This window comes from Microtus pennsylvanicus, chromosome 1, assembly GCF_037038515.1.
Source record: "Microtus pennsylvanicus isolate mMicPen1 chromosome 1, mMicPen1.hap1, whole genome shotgun sequence".
NCBI classification, from domain to species: Eukaryota; Metazoa; Chordata; class Mammalia; order Rodentia; family Cricetidae; genus Microtus; species Microtus pennsylvanicus.
This window is the reverse complement of record NC_134579.1, coordinates 148,635,871-148,651,292: the sequence shown is the minus strand read 5'-3', so window position 1 is coordinate 148,651,292 and position 15,422 is coordinate 148,635,871. Positions and strand designations below refer to the sequence as shown.

Genomic DNA, 15,422 nt, shown 5'->3' with positions numbered 1-15,422 from the left:
TAATGTAGTCTGGACACAGGCCATCCATGATGTATGATGTGAGGACTGAAACAATAAACCCTCTGCTCTGAAAAGAAGAGAATTTTGTGAGTGCATGGCAAATGGCACAAAATGCAGCATTGGTGCTTCCACAGTCTCCCTGCTACTCGCCCATTCCAGAGAAATTGTACTTCTACCCTCCTTGATATATCTCAGCCCTTTAATCAATATCCACATTCACCCATGTTGATTTAAAACAGTACATAAGGCTCTCTGCTCCTCCCTGTTCTAGAGACAGCAGCTTCTTTTCCTGCAGTGCCAGCCTAGTTCCAGAGACACGATGGTGAAAGTCGGAGTGAACGGATTTGGCCGTATTGGACGCCTGGTTACCAGGGCTGCCTTCACTTCTGGCAAAGTGGACGTTGTTGCCATCAATGACCCTTTCATCGACCTCAACAACATGGTCTACATGTTCCAGTATGACTCCACCCATGGCAAGTTCAAAGGCACAGTTAAGGCTGAGAATGGGAAGCTTGTCATCAACGGGAAGGCCATCACCATCTCCAGGAGCGAGATCCCGCCAACATCAAATGGGGGGATGCTGGCTATGTTGTGGAGTCTACAGGTGTCTTCACCACCATAAAGAAGGCTGGGGCCTACTTGAAGGGTGGGGCCAAGAGGGTCATCATCTCCGCCCCTTCTGCCGATGCCCCCATGTTTGTGATGGGTGTGAACCAAATAAGTATGACAATTCCCTCAAGATTGTCAGCAATGCTTCCTGCACCACCAACTGCTTAGCCCCCTTGGCCAAGGTCATCCATGACAACTTTGGCATCGTGGAAGGACTCATGACAACAGTCCATGCCATCACGGCCAACCAGAAGACTGTGGATGGCCCCTCTGGGAAGCTGTGGCGAGATGGCCGTGGTGCTGCCCAGAACATCATCCCTGCGTCCACTGGCGCTGCCAAGGCTGTGGGAAAAGTCATCCCAGAGCTGAAGGGGAAGTTCACAGGCATGGCCTTCCGTGTTCCTACCCCCAATGTGTCCGTCGTGGATCTGACATGCCGCCTGGAGAAAGCTGCCAAGTATGATGACATCAAGAAGGTGGTGAAGCAGGCATCCGAGGGCCCACTAAAGGACATCCTGGGCTACACTGAGGACCAGGTTGTCTCCTGTGCCTTAAACAGTGACTCCCACTCTTCCACCTTCGATGCTGGGGCTGGCATTGCTCTCAATGACAACTTTGTAAAGCTCATTTCCTAGTACTACAATGAATTCGGCTACAGTAACAGAGTGGTGGACCTCATGGCCTACATGGCCTCCAAGGAGTAAGAAGCCCGCAGTGGACCACCCATCCCAGCAAAGACACAGCAAGAGAGAGGTCCTCGGCTGCTGAGCAGTCCCTGTCCTAACTAACCTTTAACACTGAGCATCTCCCTCACAGTTTCCATCCCAGACCCCCAGAATAGCAGGAGGGGGCTTAGGGAGCCCTACTCTCTTGAATACCATCAATCAAGTTCATTGCACCCCTCAAAAAATAAATAAAACAGTACATAATATTCACTGTAAAACTTCAACTCACCAATCCACAATCACTTTTTTTTAGTGTAAATTTACATTTCCCTTCTTGGGAGTCCATGTATTTTATGGATAATTATTGGCAAATTCCCTGTTTTCAGTTTTGAAATGTGAGATTATTAAGTACAGAGTCATCAGTTGTGAAAAGAAAAAAAATCAGGAACTAGCTGGAACGCAGTAAGTTTTTAGAACAGACAATTATTCAGAGTATCCAGCACACACTCACTTGGACAGCCCATGAAATATAAGAATCAGTAAGAGGACTTTCATAGTGGGGGAGGAGAATATGAAGGAGGGAAGGGGAGAAACAGCCCTCAGGATGTAAAGTATGAGGGAAATTTTTTTTTAATTTTTATTGATAAAAGAAGAATACAGAAAAAAAAAAACAAATTTCCACCTACTAGTGGCTGGAATTAAAGGTAGGTGTTACTATACTGCTTTTGAATCAAACAGATATGTCCATTATTATTGTGTTATGTGTTAGGTGCCCATTGCATCAATGTCTGACAGTATACGAGTTTCTGTCGATTTCTTATAGTAATATTAGTTAAATTTCCTGTCCCCAAATTCAGAAGGAATGCATCTATTTTCAACATTTCCATGTAGTGTCTATTGTGTTTTAATTTCATTAAAAACAGTTGAAAAATATTACCAGTGATCCTCCAATTTAATAAGTGCTTTAAGTGCATCCCATTGTAAATATATTGACAAGTTGTTTGCTATTTCCATATATTTAGATATGATTAGATGTGATAGAGGAATTTTAATATGATATATAATAATTAAAGGATTAAAAAGTAGCATTGAAACACTTAAAGGCAAGTATAGGCACATATGTATACATGCAGAAATATGTAAATGCAATTACATATGTGTGTTTGCCAAAGGAGAATTCAAATATTTTTTTCTTAATAGCTGATGGCCACAATTTTTAATTTTTTATTACTCTCTTCATATATTCTCAAATTTTAGTGTTTTTATTGTTCTCTATTATCTAGTCTCACCTTTTCTCTCTCAGAAATTTATGTATTACGACCATTTTCATAGCCTGTCACTTCTCACAGTTACACCATAATTCTCTAGCCATGCGTGGTTGTGCCTTTTTAATTTTTAACACATAACTCATAGTTTGTGGTGCCCCTATGTTCTTAGGTATGTGTTCATCCATAGAATAATAGTTGAATTATTAGGACCATATTTTTTTTAAATATGTATAATATTTCTTTTTTTATTGATAAAAGAAGAATAAAGAATAAAAAAACAAATTTCCACCTCCTCCCAGCCTCCCCTTTCCCTCCCCCTCCTCCCACTCTTCTCCCCCTCCTCCCACCCCTCTCCCCTTCCCCCCACTCCTCTCCCCCTCCCTCTCCAGTCCAAAGAGCAGTCAGGGTTCCCTGCCCTGTGGTAAGTCCTAGGTCCTCCCCCATCCGTCCATATCTAGGAAGGTGAACATCCAAACTGGCTAGGCTCCCACCAAGCTAGCAGATTGCATAGGATCAAAACTGCGTGCCATTGTCCTTGGCGTCTCATCAGCCCTCATTGTTCGTCATGATCAGAGAGTTCAGTTTTATCCCATGCTTTTTTTGGTAATAGTCCAGCTGGCCTTGGTGAGCTGGGACCATATTTTTAAAGGAAGCTGGCTCCCCCTTTATTTCTAGCTATCAATTGTCAATAGTATTTTAGTTAGGGGTTACTCTTTTCTCTGGAGACTGCACGACTTCTTTCTGGTGAGTCTCTTCTTTTTCCTGCTTGCTGGGACCTTGCAAACCTTTGGTAGGTCTTCACATAGTACATGCATCTAAGTGTAGTTTTATCATTGGACTATCTCACCAGTGCACCTGTAGATTTTAAACGAACTACCAGTTGTAAAGCACTTGAAAACTGCTAACATCTATGAATAATAATGTAAAGAGTAACTTTACCACAATATACCAGTTTATTATTGGTAATTTAAACAAAAACTATTTATTGAGAAGTATCTAACTACCTATTAGAAAGATACATTAAAGCATTTCTTATCAATGCAAGGTAAGTGTGTATGCAGTACACAGTTTTGCACATTAAGAAAAATAAAATCCATTTTTTTTAAAGATTCCTCTGGAAATGTTGTGTTGTGACCCAGGAACATGACAGGATGGCCTGCAGAGACGTGGCTGTGGGGATCGTCTTATTGACCCAGACGGCACTGGGAATGCTGGGGAACTCAGTCTTACTTTCTTGTTTTATCATTGCTGATTGCTCTGGAATCAGGGCAAAGCCCACAGACCTGATTGTCAAACACCTAACCTGGGCCAACTTGATAGTTCTTTGCAAAGGAATCCCTCAGTCAACAACTGCTTTTAGTCAGAATTACTATCTAGATTATGTTTCGTGTAAACTTACCTTATATTTTCATAGAGTTGCCAGAGGAGTATCCCTTGGCTCCACATCCCTGCTGAGTGTCTTTCAGGCCATCACCATCAGCCCCTCTAATTCCAAATTGGCACAGCTCAAGGTCAGAGCCCCCAGGTTCATTGGTCCTTCCCTGGGCCTGTGCTGGGCCATCCAACTGTTGGTATATGTCTTCGTTCCTGTATACATAACTGACTTTTTGGGTGGAAGAAATAGTACTGTGATAAAAGATTTTGGATTTTGTATTGTTATAGATCCTGGAATACTAAAGACACTTTTTGCAATCTTATTGACATCCAATGATGTCATTTTTTTGGGACTCATGATGTTGGCTAGTGGCTACATGGTATATATCCTGCTCAAACATAAGAAGTGGATGCAACATATCCTCAAACCCCTGTCTCCTAGGTCATCCCCTGAAACCAGAGCCACCCACAGCATCCTCACCTTAGTGAGCTGTTTTGTTTTTTTCTATGTAATCTCTATTGTGATTACATGTTACATATCTGTCCTTGAAGAAACTACTAGTTGGCTGTCTAACACTGGTGTAGCCATGGCTGTGTGTTTTCCAGCAATTTGCCCCTTTCTGTTGATCAGACACTATGCTTCGTTTTTCAGGCTCTGCTGTACCTGTTCTCATCAGACAACACAATGTGCTTGTGTTCTCAGAGTGCTCTAAAAGCTGAGCTCTCTGTATCCCTCTTTCCATGTCTTCTATTCAGTTGTGTTATGTGAATGCACTGTTAATATCAACCTTCAATGTATACACTAACTCTCTACAAAGTTTCTTTCCAATGCATTTGTAAGGTTGTCTGGACACAGGCAATCCATGATGTATGATTTTAGGTCTGAAACAATCACCCTTCCCTATTTTAATGGAGAACTTCACAGTAGAGGAGATATTTAAGCCGTGAGGATATGTGGAGTATATTCCTTTAGGTGAGCATATAAGAGGATGGGATTTGTTAAATCAACATTTTTATCTTCAGTTCAAATGTTAACCATTGTAGGTCTACACCTGGACCATCACCCTAAATTGCAGAATCAAGTGTTCGTGGCTTTCAGGAATTAAGAACAAGTGAAAAGGGTGAAAACGGTCAGAATGGCTCATGGATGGAAATAAAACATGCAAATTTTGGGTGCTGATGGATACGAAGAACCAGTAGATAGTGCATTTCTTACATCGAAAGTATAATTCACAATCCTGAAAATTGTTTAGAAATGTCTTTTTAAAAGTCAGCTTAAGATAAACTTTCAAATGAAAATGTTTGGAGATGAACTGTGGCAATTACATACAAAATAGTAAGTACTGGAGATAGTCACATATGCAAGTGTCAGGTTTATAGTTTAAATTAAGATTAAAGACGGTTGGGAGATTACATATATTTTTGGGTAGCAAAACTTTGTTGTCCCTGTTCTTGGGAGGAAAAAGCAGGAAGATTATGTATTTGAATTCAGATTTGGTGACATAGTCATACTCTGACACAAAAAAAAAAAGAAAAGAAAGACAGAAAAGAAAAACCAAAGAATGTTCTGGAGCACTATCAGAAATTAGTACAAGATACATAATTAAAAATGAACCTTTAAGCAAACGATGGTGCTATAGAGTCTTCCTGAGGTAATAATGTCATCTGTTTTACTTTAAAATTGTAGGGAGTTTTGCCCACTAACTTCCAAAGCTGAGTGAACTAAAACAATGACCTGCTCTGAAAAGAAGAGAATTTTGAGTGCATGGCTTGATGGCACAGAATGCAGCATTGGAGCTTCCACAGTCTCCCTGCTACTCGCCCAATCCAGAGAAATTGTACTTCTACCCTCATTCATATGTCTCAGCTCTTTAATCGACATCCACGTTTACCCATGTTGATTTAAAACAGTACATAATATTCACTGTAAAACCTAAACTCACCAATCCACAATCACTTTTTTTGTGTAATTTACATTTCACTTCATGGGAGTCCATGTATTGTATAGCTAATTATTAGCAAATCCCTTTTTACCGTTTTGAAAAATGAGATTATTAAGTTCAGACGCCGCAGCATTGAAACGAAAAATAAATCAGGAAAAGTTGAAATACCATAACTTTTCAGAACAGAGAGTTGTTCACAGCATCCAGCATACACTCACTTGGACAGCCCATGAAATATAAGAATCAGTAGGAGGATTTTCATGGTGGGGGAAGAGAATATGGAGAAGGGAAGGGGAGAAACAGCCCTCAGGATGTAAACTATGAATGAAAAAATTTTTAAACACTGTTTTGATTTAAAAATAACCTAGAAAAATATACTAGAGATCAAGAATATATTTTTAATAAATGGTGATGGTCTAACTGGAAATAGTGTGGGAATAGAAATAGACCCATATTTATTACGTTGCTCAAAAATCAAGATGTGGATCAAAGAACTCGATATAAAACCAGACATGGGACCTGTCTAGGAGAAAGCATAGAATAGTGATAAATGTATCAGCAGTGAAGACGATTCCCTAAACTGAATATCACAGTACTATGATCAACAATTCACAAATGAAACGTTATAAATGGAGGCTGGTTCAGGGCGACGGAGACCAGAAATAATTACCCAATAATTGTATTAATTAAAACACTGGTCTATTACCTCAGATTTTTATTAACTAACTCTTGCATGTAATTTAATCCATTTGTATTATTTTATAGTTTACCATGATGCTTGTTGTTTACTGGCACAGTTCTGGGAAATCTCTCCCCTTTGGTGAATACATGGCATCTCTGTGACTCTTCATTGTTTCATCATCTTATCTGCTTGGAATCCCCACCTTACTCTATTCTGCCGTGCCATATGCCAATTCAGTTTTATTCATTAACCAATAAAAGCAACACATATACAGAAGAAATTCACACAATATTTCCCCTTTTCTGTCCAAATAAAAAGGCTTTCACTTTAACATGGTAAAATTACATATAAGAAAAGTTATCAAGCAAGAATTATAGTACAATATTTAGTCCATTTACATTTGGCAAATTAAGGAAAATTTCCATCTCTCTGATTTGTGAGTCCAAAGTTTTATATCTAATTAATTTTTTATAATTATCACTATCTTTCTTCAACTCCATCAACACTCCAGAAGGATATAATATTACCTAAGTAAACAGGACGTGAATTGTAAGCAAGTTGCAAAACTCTAGAATTGCAGAGACATCCTATTGCCTGGACAGTCACCCAAAGTTCCTCAGTAACATTGGGGCATTTATCTCCAGCCTGCAGGCCCATAGTATCAGACAAATTTGTTTCATGAAGCAGGAAATTTGAAAGACTATTTTGCCTCTTTTGGCAATTTGTCAGTCATTTTCTTCTGTATCCTGTAGAATGCTTGGCAGTTCTTTCATGAAAACGAAACTCCAAAGGATCATCTCACCTTTGGCAAGTTTAGCAGTCTTTTTTTTGTGGGTCCTGCATGTCCAGTTCTTACAATATAACATAGAGAAGTCCAGAAAAGATCAGTTTCTTGCCCAAATGGCTAACTTGTCACAGTGAAGGTAAATTCCATAACAAGTTTCTTCAATGCCCATTCACCTCTCCGAAGTAATTGGTGCTGCCAATAGACATGTCTCACTGTCTAGAGAATTATAAGTTCTTAAAACATTTTAAATGCCATATTTTGTAAGGCTGTTAAAGACTTGAGGAATACTTAACCATCTGAAATAGATCTCTGTTCATACAGAAAACCTAACTAACATGACTAAAAGTTTGACTTTTATATATAAGTATCTATTAACCTTTATTTCATAATTATACATTACATTTTTAAAGGAAATGCAAAAGCACAATACATAAATCAAGAGCAGAAATATACATATAAGAAAATTGATCTTAAATTTGTATCAGTAGATTAAGATCCATAAAATGGCAATTTTTTTGTCTATATACCATATCTCTTTTTAAATGTAAACAAACATTTATAAACAATTATTTAGGAGATTTAGATTCTGTTCTGTCCAAACTGCCTCCTGATTTTTGTTGGGTGAAATGTTTTGGGGTATTAAAGGAGGCCTTTAAGGTGGTCTTGATTCATCAAACGGCATTAGTCTAGAAGGAACCCACAGGTTATCATCCTTTGTAGAAACAAAAGCAAAAGCACTTTTCCAAAGCAACATATCCTTAAACCAAAATTCTAAAGTCAAGATACCTTTAAAGTATATATGTTGGTTTAGCTTAGCAGCCTTTACAATGAAATGTCTCTCTGTACTTAGCTCATTCAAAGTAAAAATTCAAAGAAAATACAATGATATACATAATCCAGACTCTGTGTATATTTTCTATCTTTATGTGGTTGATTTTTCTTACTCTATTACTTTTTCTACAAGTTTAATATTTATTTTGTTATATTCACTCCTATAACCTATGACTGTCTAAACTCCTTTTCTTTTCTCTCCCTAGCCTACATACATTTTTAAAACATACTGTGTCTCATATAGAAGTCTTTTATGTCTAAATTTGTTCTATTGTGTATTTGAAGTCCTTTTATGACTAAGAGCTTTTCAAAATGGTGAACAGTGTAGTTACTACAAGTGTAGATACTGGCTTTGCCTCTCTCAGCCTTTTGACATCATAGAGATATTTCACCACCAGCTCTAGGATTGCCAGGTGGTAGCAGTCCTCACCACCTCAATTCTGGGTAGCACCATGCAGCTTTCAATCTGAGTAAAATCTAAACAGATGGGCACAGGCGATCGCTTCTTAGGTATAACCCCAGAAGCACAGACATTAAGGGCAACATTGAATAAATGGGACCTACTAAAACTGAGAAGCTTCTGTAAAGCAAAGGACACTGTCACTCAGACACAAAGGCAACCTACTGACTGGGAGAAGATCTTCACCAAACCCGCAACAGACAAAGGTCTGATCTCCAAAATATATAGAGAACTCAAGAAACTAGACTTTAAAATGCTAATTAACCCAATTAAAAAATGGGGCACTGAACTGAACAGAGAATTCTCAACAGAAGAAATTCAAATGGCCAAAAGACACTTAAGGTCATGCTCAACCTCCTTAGCAATCAGGGAAATGCAAATCAAAACAACTTTGAGATATCATCTTACACCTGTCAGAATGGCTAAAATCAAAAACACCAATGATAGCCTTTGCAGGAGAGGCTGTGGAGGAAGGGGTACCCTCATCCATTGCTGGTGGTAATGCAATCTTGTGCAACCACTGTGGAAGTCAGTGTTTCGGTTTCTCAGGAAATTCGGGATCAATCTACCCTGGACCCAGCAATACCACTCTTGGGAATATACCCAAGAGATGCTCTATCACATGTCAAAAGCATTTGTTCAACTATGTTCATAGCAGTATTATTTGTAATAGCCAGAACCTGGAAACAACCTACATGCCCTTCAATGGAAGAATGGATGAAGAAAGTATGGAATATATACACACTAGAGTACTACGCTGCGGTAAAAATCAATGACTTCTCGAATTTTGCATGCAAATGGATGGAAATAGAAAACACTATCCTGAGTGAGGTATCCCAGATCCAAAAAGATGAACATGGGATGTACTCACTCATAATTGTTTTCTAGCCATAAATAGGGTTCACGGAGTCTACAATAGGCGAATCTAAAGAAGCTAAGTAAGAAAGTGAACCCAAGGAAAAACATATAGTTATCCTCTTGGATAAGAGAAGTAGACAAAATTGCCAGGGAGAAAAGTGGGATCTTGGGGGTGGGGTGGGATGGGGGTTAGGGGAGATGGGGAGAGAAAAGGTAGAAGGGAAGGAGGGGGGTCTTGGGGAAACAGGAGGATCGGGATAAAGGAAGGTTGGATAGGGGAGCACGGAACCACAATTCTTAGTTAAGGGACCCACTTTAGGGTGGGCAGGAGACTTGACCCTAGAGGGGCTCCCAGGTGCCCAAGCTGAGGTCCCCAGTTAGTTCCCTGGGCAGCTGAGGATAGGGAACCTGAAATGACCCTACCCTAGAGCAATACTGACGAATATATTGCATATCATCCTAGAACTTGCATCTGGCGATGGATGGAGATAGAGACAGAGACCCACACTGGAGCACTGGACTGAGCTCCCAAGGTCCCAATGAGGAGCAGAAGGAGTGAGAACATGAGCAAAGATGTCGGGACCACGAGGAGTGCACCCACCCACTGAGACAGTGGAGATGATCTACTGGGAGCTCACCAAGGCCAGCTGGACTGTTACCAGAAAAAGCATGGGATAAAACTGGACTCTCTGATCATGGCGAACAATGAGGGCTGATGAGACGCCAAGGACAATGGCACACGGTTTTGATCCTACGCAATGTGCTGGCTTGGTGGGAGCCTAGCCAGTCTGGATGTTCACCTTCCTAGATATGGATGGAGGGGGGAGGACCTAGGACTTACCACAGGGCAGGGAACCCTGACAGCTCTTTGGACTGGAAAGGGAGGGGGAGAGGAGTGGGGGGAAGGGGAGAGGGGTGGGAGGAGGGGGAGAAGAGTGGGAGGAGGGGGAGAAGAGTGGGAGGACGGGGAGGGAAATGGGAGGCTGGTGGGAGGAGGTGGAAATTTGTGTTTTTTTCTTTTCTTTATCCTCCTTTTATCAATAAAAAAATTAAAAAAAAATCTAAATCTGTCCTGTAGCAAACTGTGCAGCATGGTAACCTCTGTGCATGGTGGTGGGAATCCACCATGCTTCCCTGTCTTTGTACTCCTAGCAGACCCTATCCTGTGGCTTCTCCAGGAAAAGAGCGCTGAGCTGTTTGCATGCTCTAAACTAACTCCCTCCCTATCCTGAATGGGCATACAAGCATCTGGACCTGAAGTTGGGGGAAGCATCTGCTCCAAACATTTGTTGGGTGCCATTCTGTAGGTGGAGGATGCTCATTCATTCCCAGCTGCCCAGACTTGAAATAATCACACAGAAACTGATTTAATTAAAAACACTGTTTGTCCTATTAGCTCAGACTGCTTATCACCGAACTCTTACATTTTAAACTAACCCATTTCTATTATTTTATATTTTACCACAATGTTTATAATTCACTCTTAATGTTCTGGGATGTTTTTCTTCTTTTGCAATACATGGCATCTCCATGACTCTACCTTCTTTCCTCCTCTGTCTGCTTGGAATTCTTACGTTACTCTATTATGTTTGCCCTGTTGTAGGACAAAGCAGATTCATTCATTAATCAATAAAAGCAACTTCCCACACCAGGAATTTATTAACTCAAAAGTTTATCTAAGGCAAAGGACACAGTCAGTACGCTAAAAGAGCAAGCTAAATAATGGAAAAAGATTTTCAATACTCCACATCTGATAGAAGGCTAATGTCCAAAATACATAAGGAATTCAAAAAACTAGACATCAAGAAACCTAATAATCCAATTAAAATTTGGTTAAGAGATATAAATAGAGAATTCACAATAGAAGAATCTCAAAGGCCAAGAACATTTACATAAATGTTACACATCATTAGCGCTCAGGGAAATGCAAAACAAAACTGCTTTGAGAGTCCATTCTAAATCTCACAAAATGGCTAAGATCAATAAAAAAAAATGACAACTAATGCTGCTCCGAATATGGAGTCAGGGGAACAAATGTCCATTGTTCGTACATCTCTGACTCCTCTCTGATTGACTTTTAATTCTTTTTTCTTAATTGTTCTTGTCTTTTAAAACAACAAAAATCATCAGATTCATTTTGTGCAGCATATTTCCTCCTGTGTGTAGGACATCCCATAGAATGTGTTTATTTTCTCAGGGCTCACTGTATTGAAGAAAACTGACACCCCTCCAGAAGCTATCAAGTAACTATTCAAATATACTCAGTCAGGAGTTGGGTTGAGAATTTTCACTTTAAGATCATTGCTTGAGTGATTTGGCATGATAATTACTTAAGAGAAAATTGTGAAATATAGATGTGCTTAGAGAAACAGCAAACAGCATAAAACCTGGTTAAGATTGCTGATCCCTCTGAATAAATTTGAATTAGGCAAATTTAATGAAATTTGTTTGCATTTTAGTGATAAAAACTTACGTTCCTCAGTAATATAATAAATTTGCTTATCAATATGTATTATTAGCAACAACATAATTTTATGTGTATTTAACCTATAAATACATTATAGTGATATATGTGTATATATCAATACAAATATGTGCACACAAATATATACATATACATATGTACACATATATGTATAAATTTAGCAGTATAGTCCTTCTGTTAAGATATGTTTTTAAAACCCATAATCACTTTAGGACCTATGCCATAGGGATGTTGGATTTTTTTCAAAAGCTTTTCCTGCTTCTAAAGAGATGATGACTTTTTTTTTCAGTTTCTTTATATGACAGATTACATTTATTGATTTATATTTATTGAATTGTCACTGCACTCCTAGAATGACGTCTGCTTGAACATAGTGGACTGTTATTTGATATATTCTTAGTTTCTATTTTTAAGTATTTAATGGAGAATTTTTGCATCTATACTCACAAGGGAAATTGGAAAGTAATTCTCTGTCTTTGTTGTATCTCTCTCTCTGTGATCCCAGTATAAGGGTAAATGTAGCCTTATAAAATAAATTGGCAATGTCAATTCTGATTCTAATTGGTAGAATAATTAGAGGAGTACTTGGATTAAGACTTTTTTGAAAACACAGTAGAATTATGTGTACAACTATCAGACCCTGTTCTTGGCAGCTGGCTTAAAACAATGAGTGAATGTAGAGAAGTTAGGAGGGGAGGACCATGTGGTCCACTGGAGGGGAAATGAAGAGGAAGTTAAATTTCATGCAGACAGACTAAAAAGAAACAGAGTGTTTTGGTTTTAATACATTCCTTGTTGCTCCAAAGTAATTATTATGTGTCAGGGTCACATTATAGAAAAGAAATCAAGAAGCATTTTCTCTGGGGATTTAACCAGGTGCCATTCAAGATGTAAAGTTTTAATACCCCTTCCCTGTGTCTTCCATCCTTCTCTTTCTGTCTGTCTCATTAGTCAGAATTAGTGCATAATTGATCACGACTTGTTCATCTACTTGCACCTGACTGTTTCTGTTTCTGTGTTTGCATCATAGCAGGGTTTGTTATGCTTTAATTGAACATTTATTCACCTTCACATGGAGGAAGAAATAAGGGATACTTTATAGAAATCTTTAAATGTATTTTGCAAGTGAATAAGTTATATTGACTCTCACTGCTTCTGAGACAGATAAGAAACTGTGTTGAAAACATCACATATATCTGTGTTGCTTCCAACATTTATTGTGGATATTTATTTCATAAGGTTGATTTCAAACTAGCTGTCTTTATGATTTATAACTATAACATACATACACATCAGCAATAAATTTGGTCAGGGGCATGGCAGATTACATATTTTAGGAGTAAACTATGCATTAGCTAAGGTTGTAAAAACTGAATACGTGGGGAATCCAAGGCAAGTAGGATTGGTTGTTACATGGTTCTAAATGAGGACTAATCACACAGGCTGAGTGCAAAGCAGAATAGCAGTATTAAATCTTAAATGACCTACACATGCATTGCTTCTGCCTCTCAGGGCCTGCACAACCTCCAGTCTCTAAGAACGTAAGTGATATTTTCATAATCATTCATCTGCACAGCACAGTGTACTTGAAACTTCACACTTTACTCTCAGTCCCTGCTCCCAAGAGTGTAATCCCTCCCTGGTTCTCCTACTGGGACTCTCACCTTCTGAAACTACAGGACAGAAGAGTGACTATGCTTCTAGGCTGAACTTCTGAAATGTTCACTACTCTACTAAAAGTTTCTCTTTCTTACTGATGGGTACAAGTGTTTTTCAGAGGTGATGTCAAGTCCCTTAGCATAACTGTAACTGTTCCTTCCAGTGACATCATCCCATAATCGCTCTAGGGAATGAATGCTGAGAACACTCAACCTTCATTTGGGGGGTTGCTGTCAATTTCGTAGCTATATTTGTGTTGTAGGTCCCATTGGCCACTGAGGATTTATCCAGCAGCCAGCATCACAGATGCATCCAATATGCAGAGGTGAGTGGCTTTCCTTCAGGCGCCCTGTCTTCAGAGAACAGGGCAATCTCTGGAAGGTGGGTGACTGTAGACCTCACATGATCTTTCTTTTCCAGCGATGGGCTCCTGCACAGGTTGAATGTTCTTCGTGAGTAGCATAATCCTGAGACCTGAACACAATATGATTTCATGGATGCTGCAGGTGAGAGACACTATCCTGGAATTCTACTTGGGTGCTCTTTTAAAGATAGTGACCATGTGTTTGCTCCCACTAAGGTGCCTTGCTAGTGACTATAACAGTTTATTACCGGTTTTCAGATTTAACTGCACTACTTTTGATTTAGTAATCTCAGACTTTGCTCTGTGGATTGGTAAATCTTTTCCCAAATTTAGTGAGTTATATGAGCATTTTAAGACCGGTTTGATATCCTTTGCAAATTTACACCTCAAATTCTGCTTTCCCCTGGGGCTTTATGTATATAATATTTTTCTTTACTGTATCTAAGAGTGTAGAATGGCATAGTGAGAAATTAATATCTTTCTTACAGGGCTGTGTGTTCTAGGTTAAAAAGCGGAGCAAGTGGTAAATTGATGTTTCAGTATCCAAATTCCATGCCCATGGACATTTGAATAACTGATTGAGTGCAACCTCCTGTTACTCAGTTCTGATGCCTCTGCTATGTCCACTTCCTGCAGACACAACTGTCTATGAAGAAAAGAACTTGCTTTTTGTTTGTTTGTTTTTTTGTTTTGAGACATGGTCTACTTATTTAGTCCTTGTTGTCCTACAGCTTGTTTTGTAGACCAGGCAGCCTCACATCTATAGAGATTCTCTCATCTCTGCCTACTAGGGGCTGGAATTAAAGGTATGTGTTACTAATCCGTGGCTAGATACTGCTTTTGAATCAAACAGATATGTCCATTATTATTGTGTTACCTGTTAGGTGCCCATTGCATCAATGAATGACAGTATACGAGTTTCTGTTGATTTCTTATAGTAATATTAGTTAAATTTCCTGTCCCCAAATTTAGAAGGAATGCATCTATTTTCAACATTTCCATGTAGTGTCTATTGTGTTTTAATTTCATTAAAAACAGGTGAAAAATATTACCAGTGAATCTTTTATTGAATAAGTGGTTTCATTGCATCCTATTGTAAATATATTGACAAGTTGTTTGCTATTTCCATGTATTTAGATATGATTAGATTTGATAGAGGTATTTTAATATGACATATACATAATTAAAAAATTAAAAAGTAGCATTGGAACACTTAAAGGCAAATATATGCACATATGTAAACATGCAGAAAAATGTAAATGCAATTACATAAGTGTGTTTGCCAAAGGAGAATTCAAATATTTTTTTTTAATAGCTGATGTCCACTATTTTTAAATTTTTTATACTCTATTTGTATATTCTCAAATTTTAGTTTTTATTGTTCTCTATTATCTAGTCTACCTTTTCTCTTTCAGAAATTTGCATGTATTTTGATCA

At 38.6% G+C, this 15,422-nt stretch overlaps 1 protein-coding gene across 1 annotated transcript; it reads left to right on the top strand.

The window, feature by feature from the left end:
- The first annotated feature begins 267 nt into the window (after positions 1-267).
- Positions 268-1,336, top strand: LOC142842136 (glyceraldehyde-3-phosphate dehydrogenase-like). Its single transcript, XM_075959057.1, has 2 exons — positions 268-450; positions 605-1,336. Exons 1-2 carry the CDS (start codon positions 320-322, stop codon positions 1,242-1,244), a joined length of 771 nt encoding a protein of 256 aa, XP_075815172.1. The 5' UTR covers positions 268-319; the 3' UTR covers positions 1,245-1,336.
- The last annotated feature ends 14,086 nt before the right edge of the window (positions 1,337-15,422 follow it).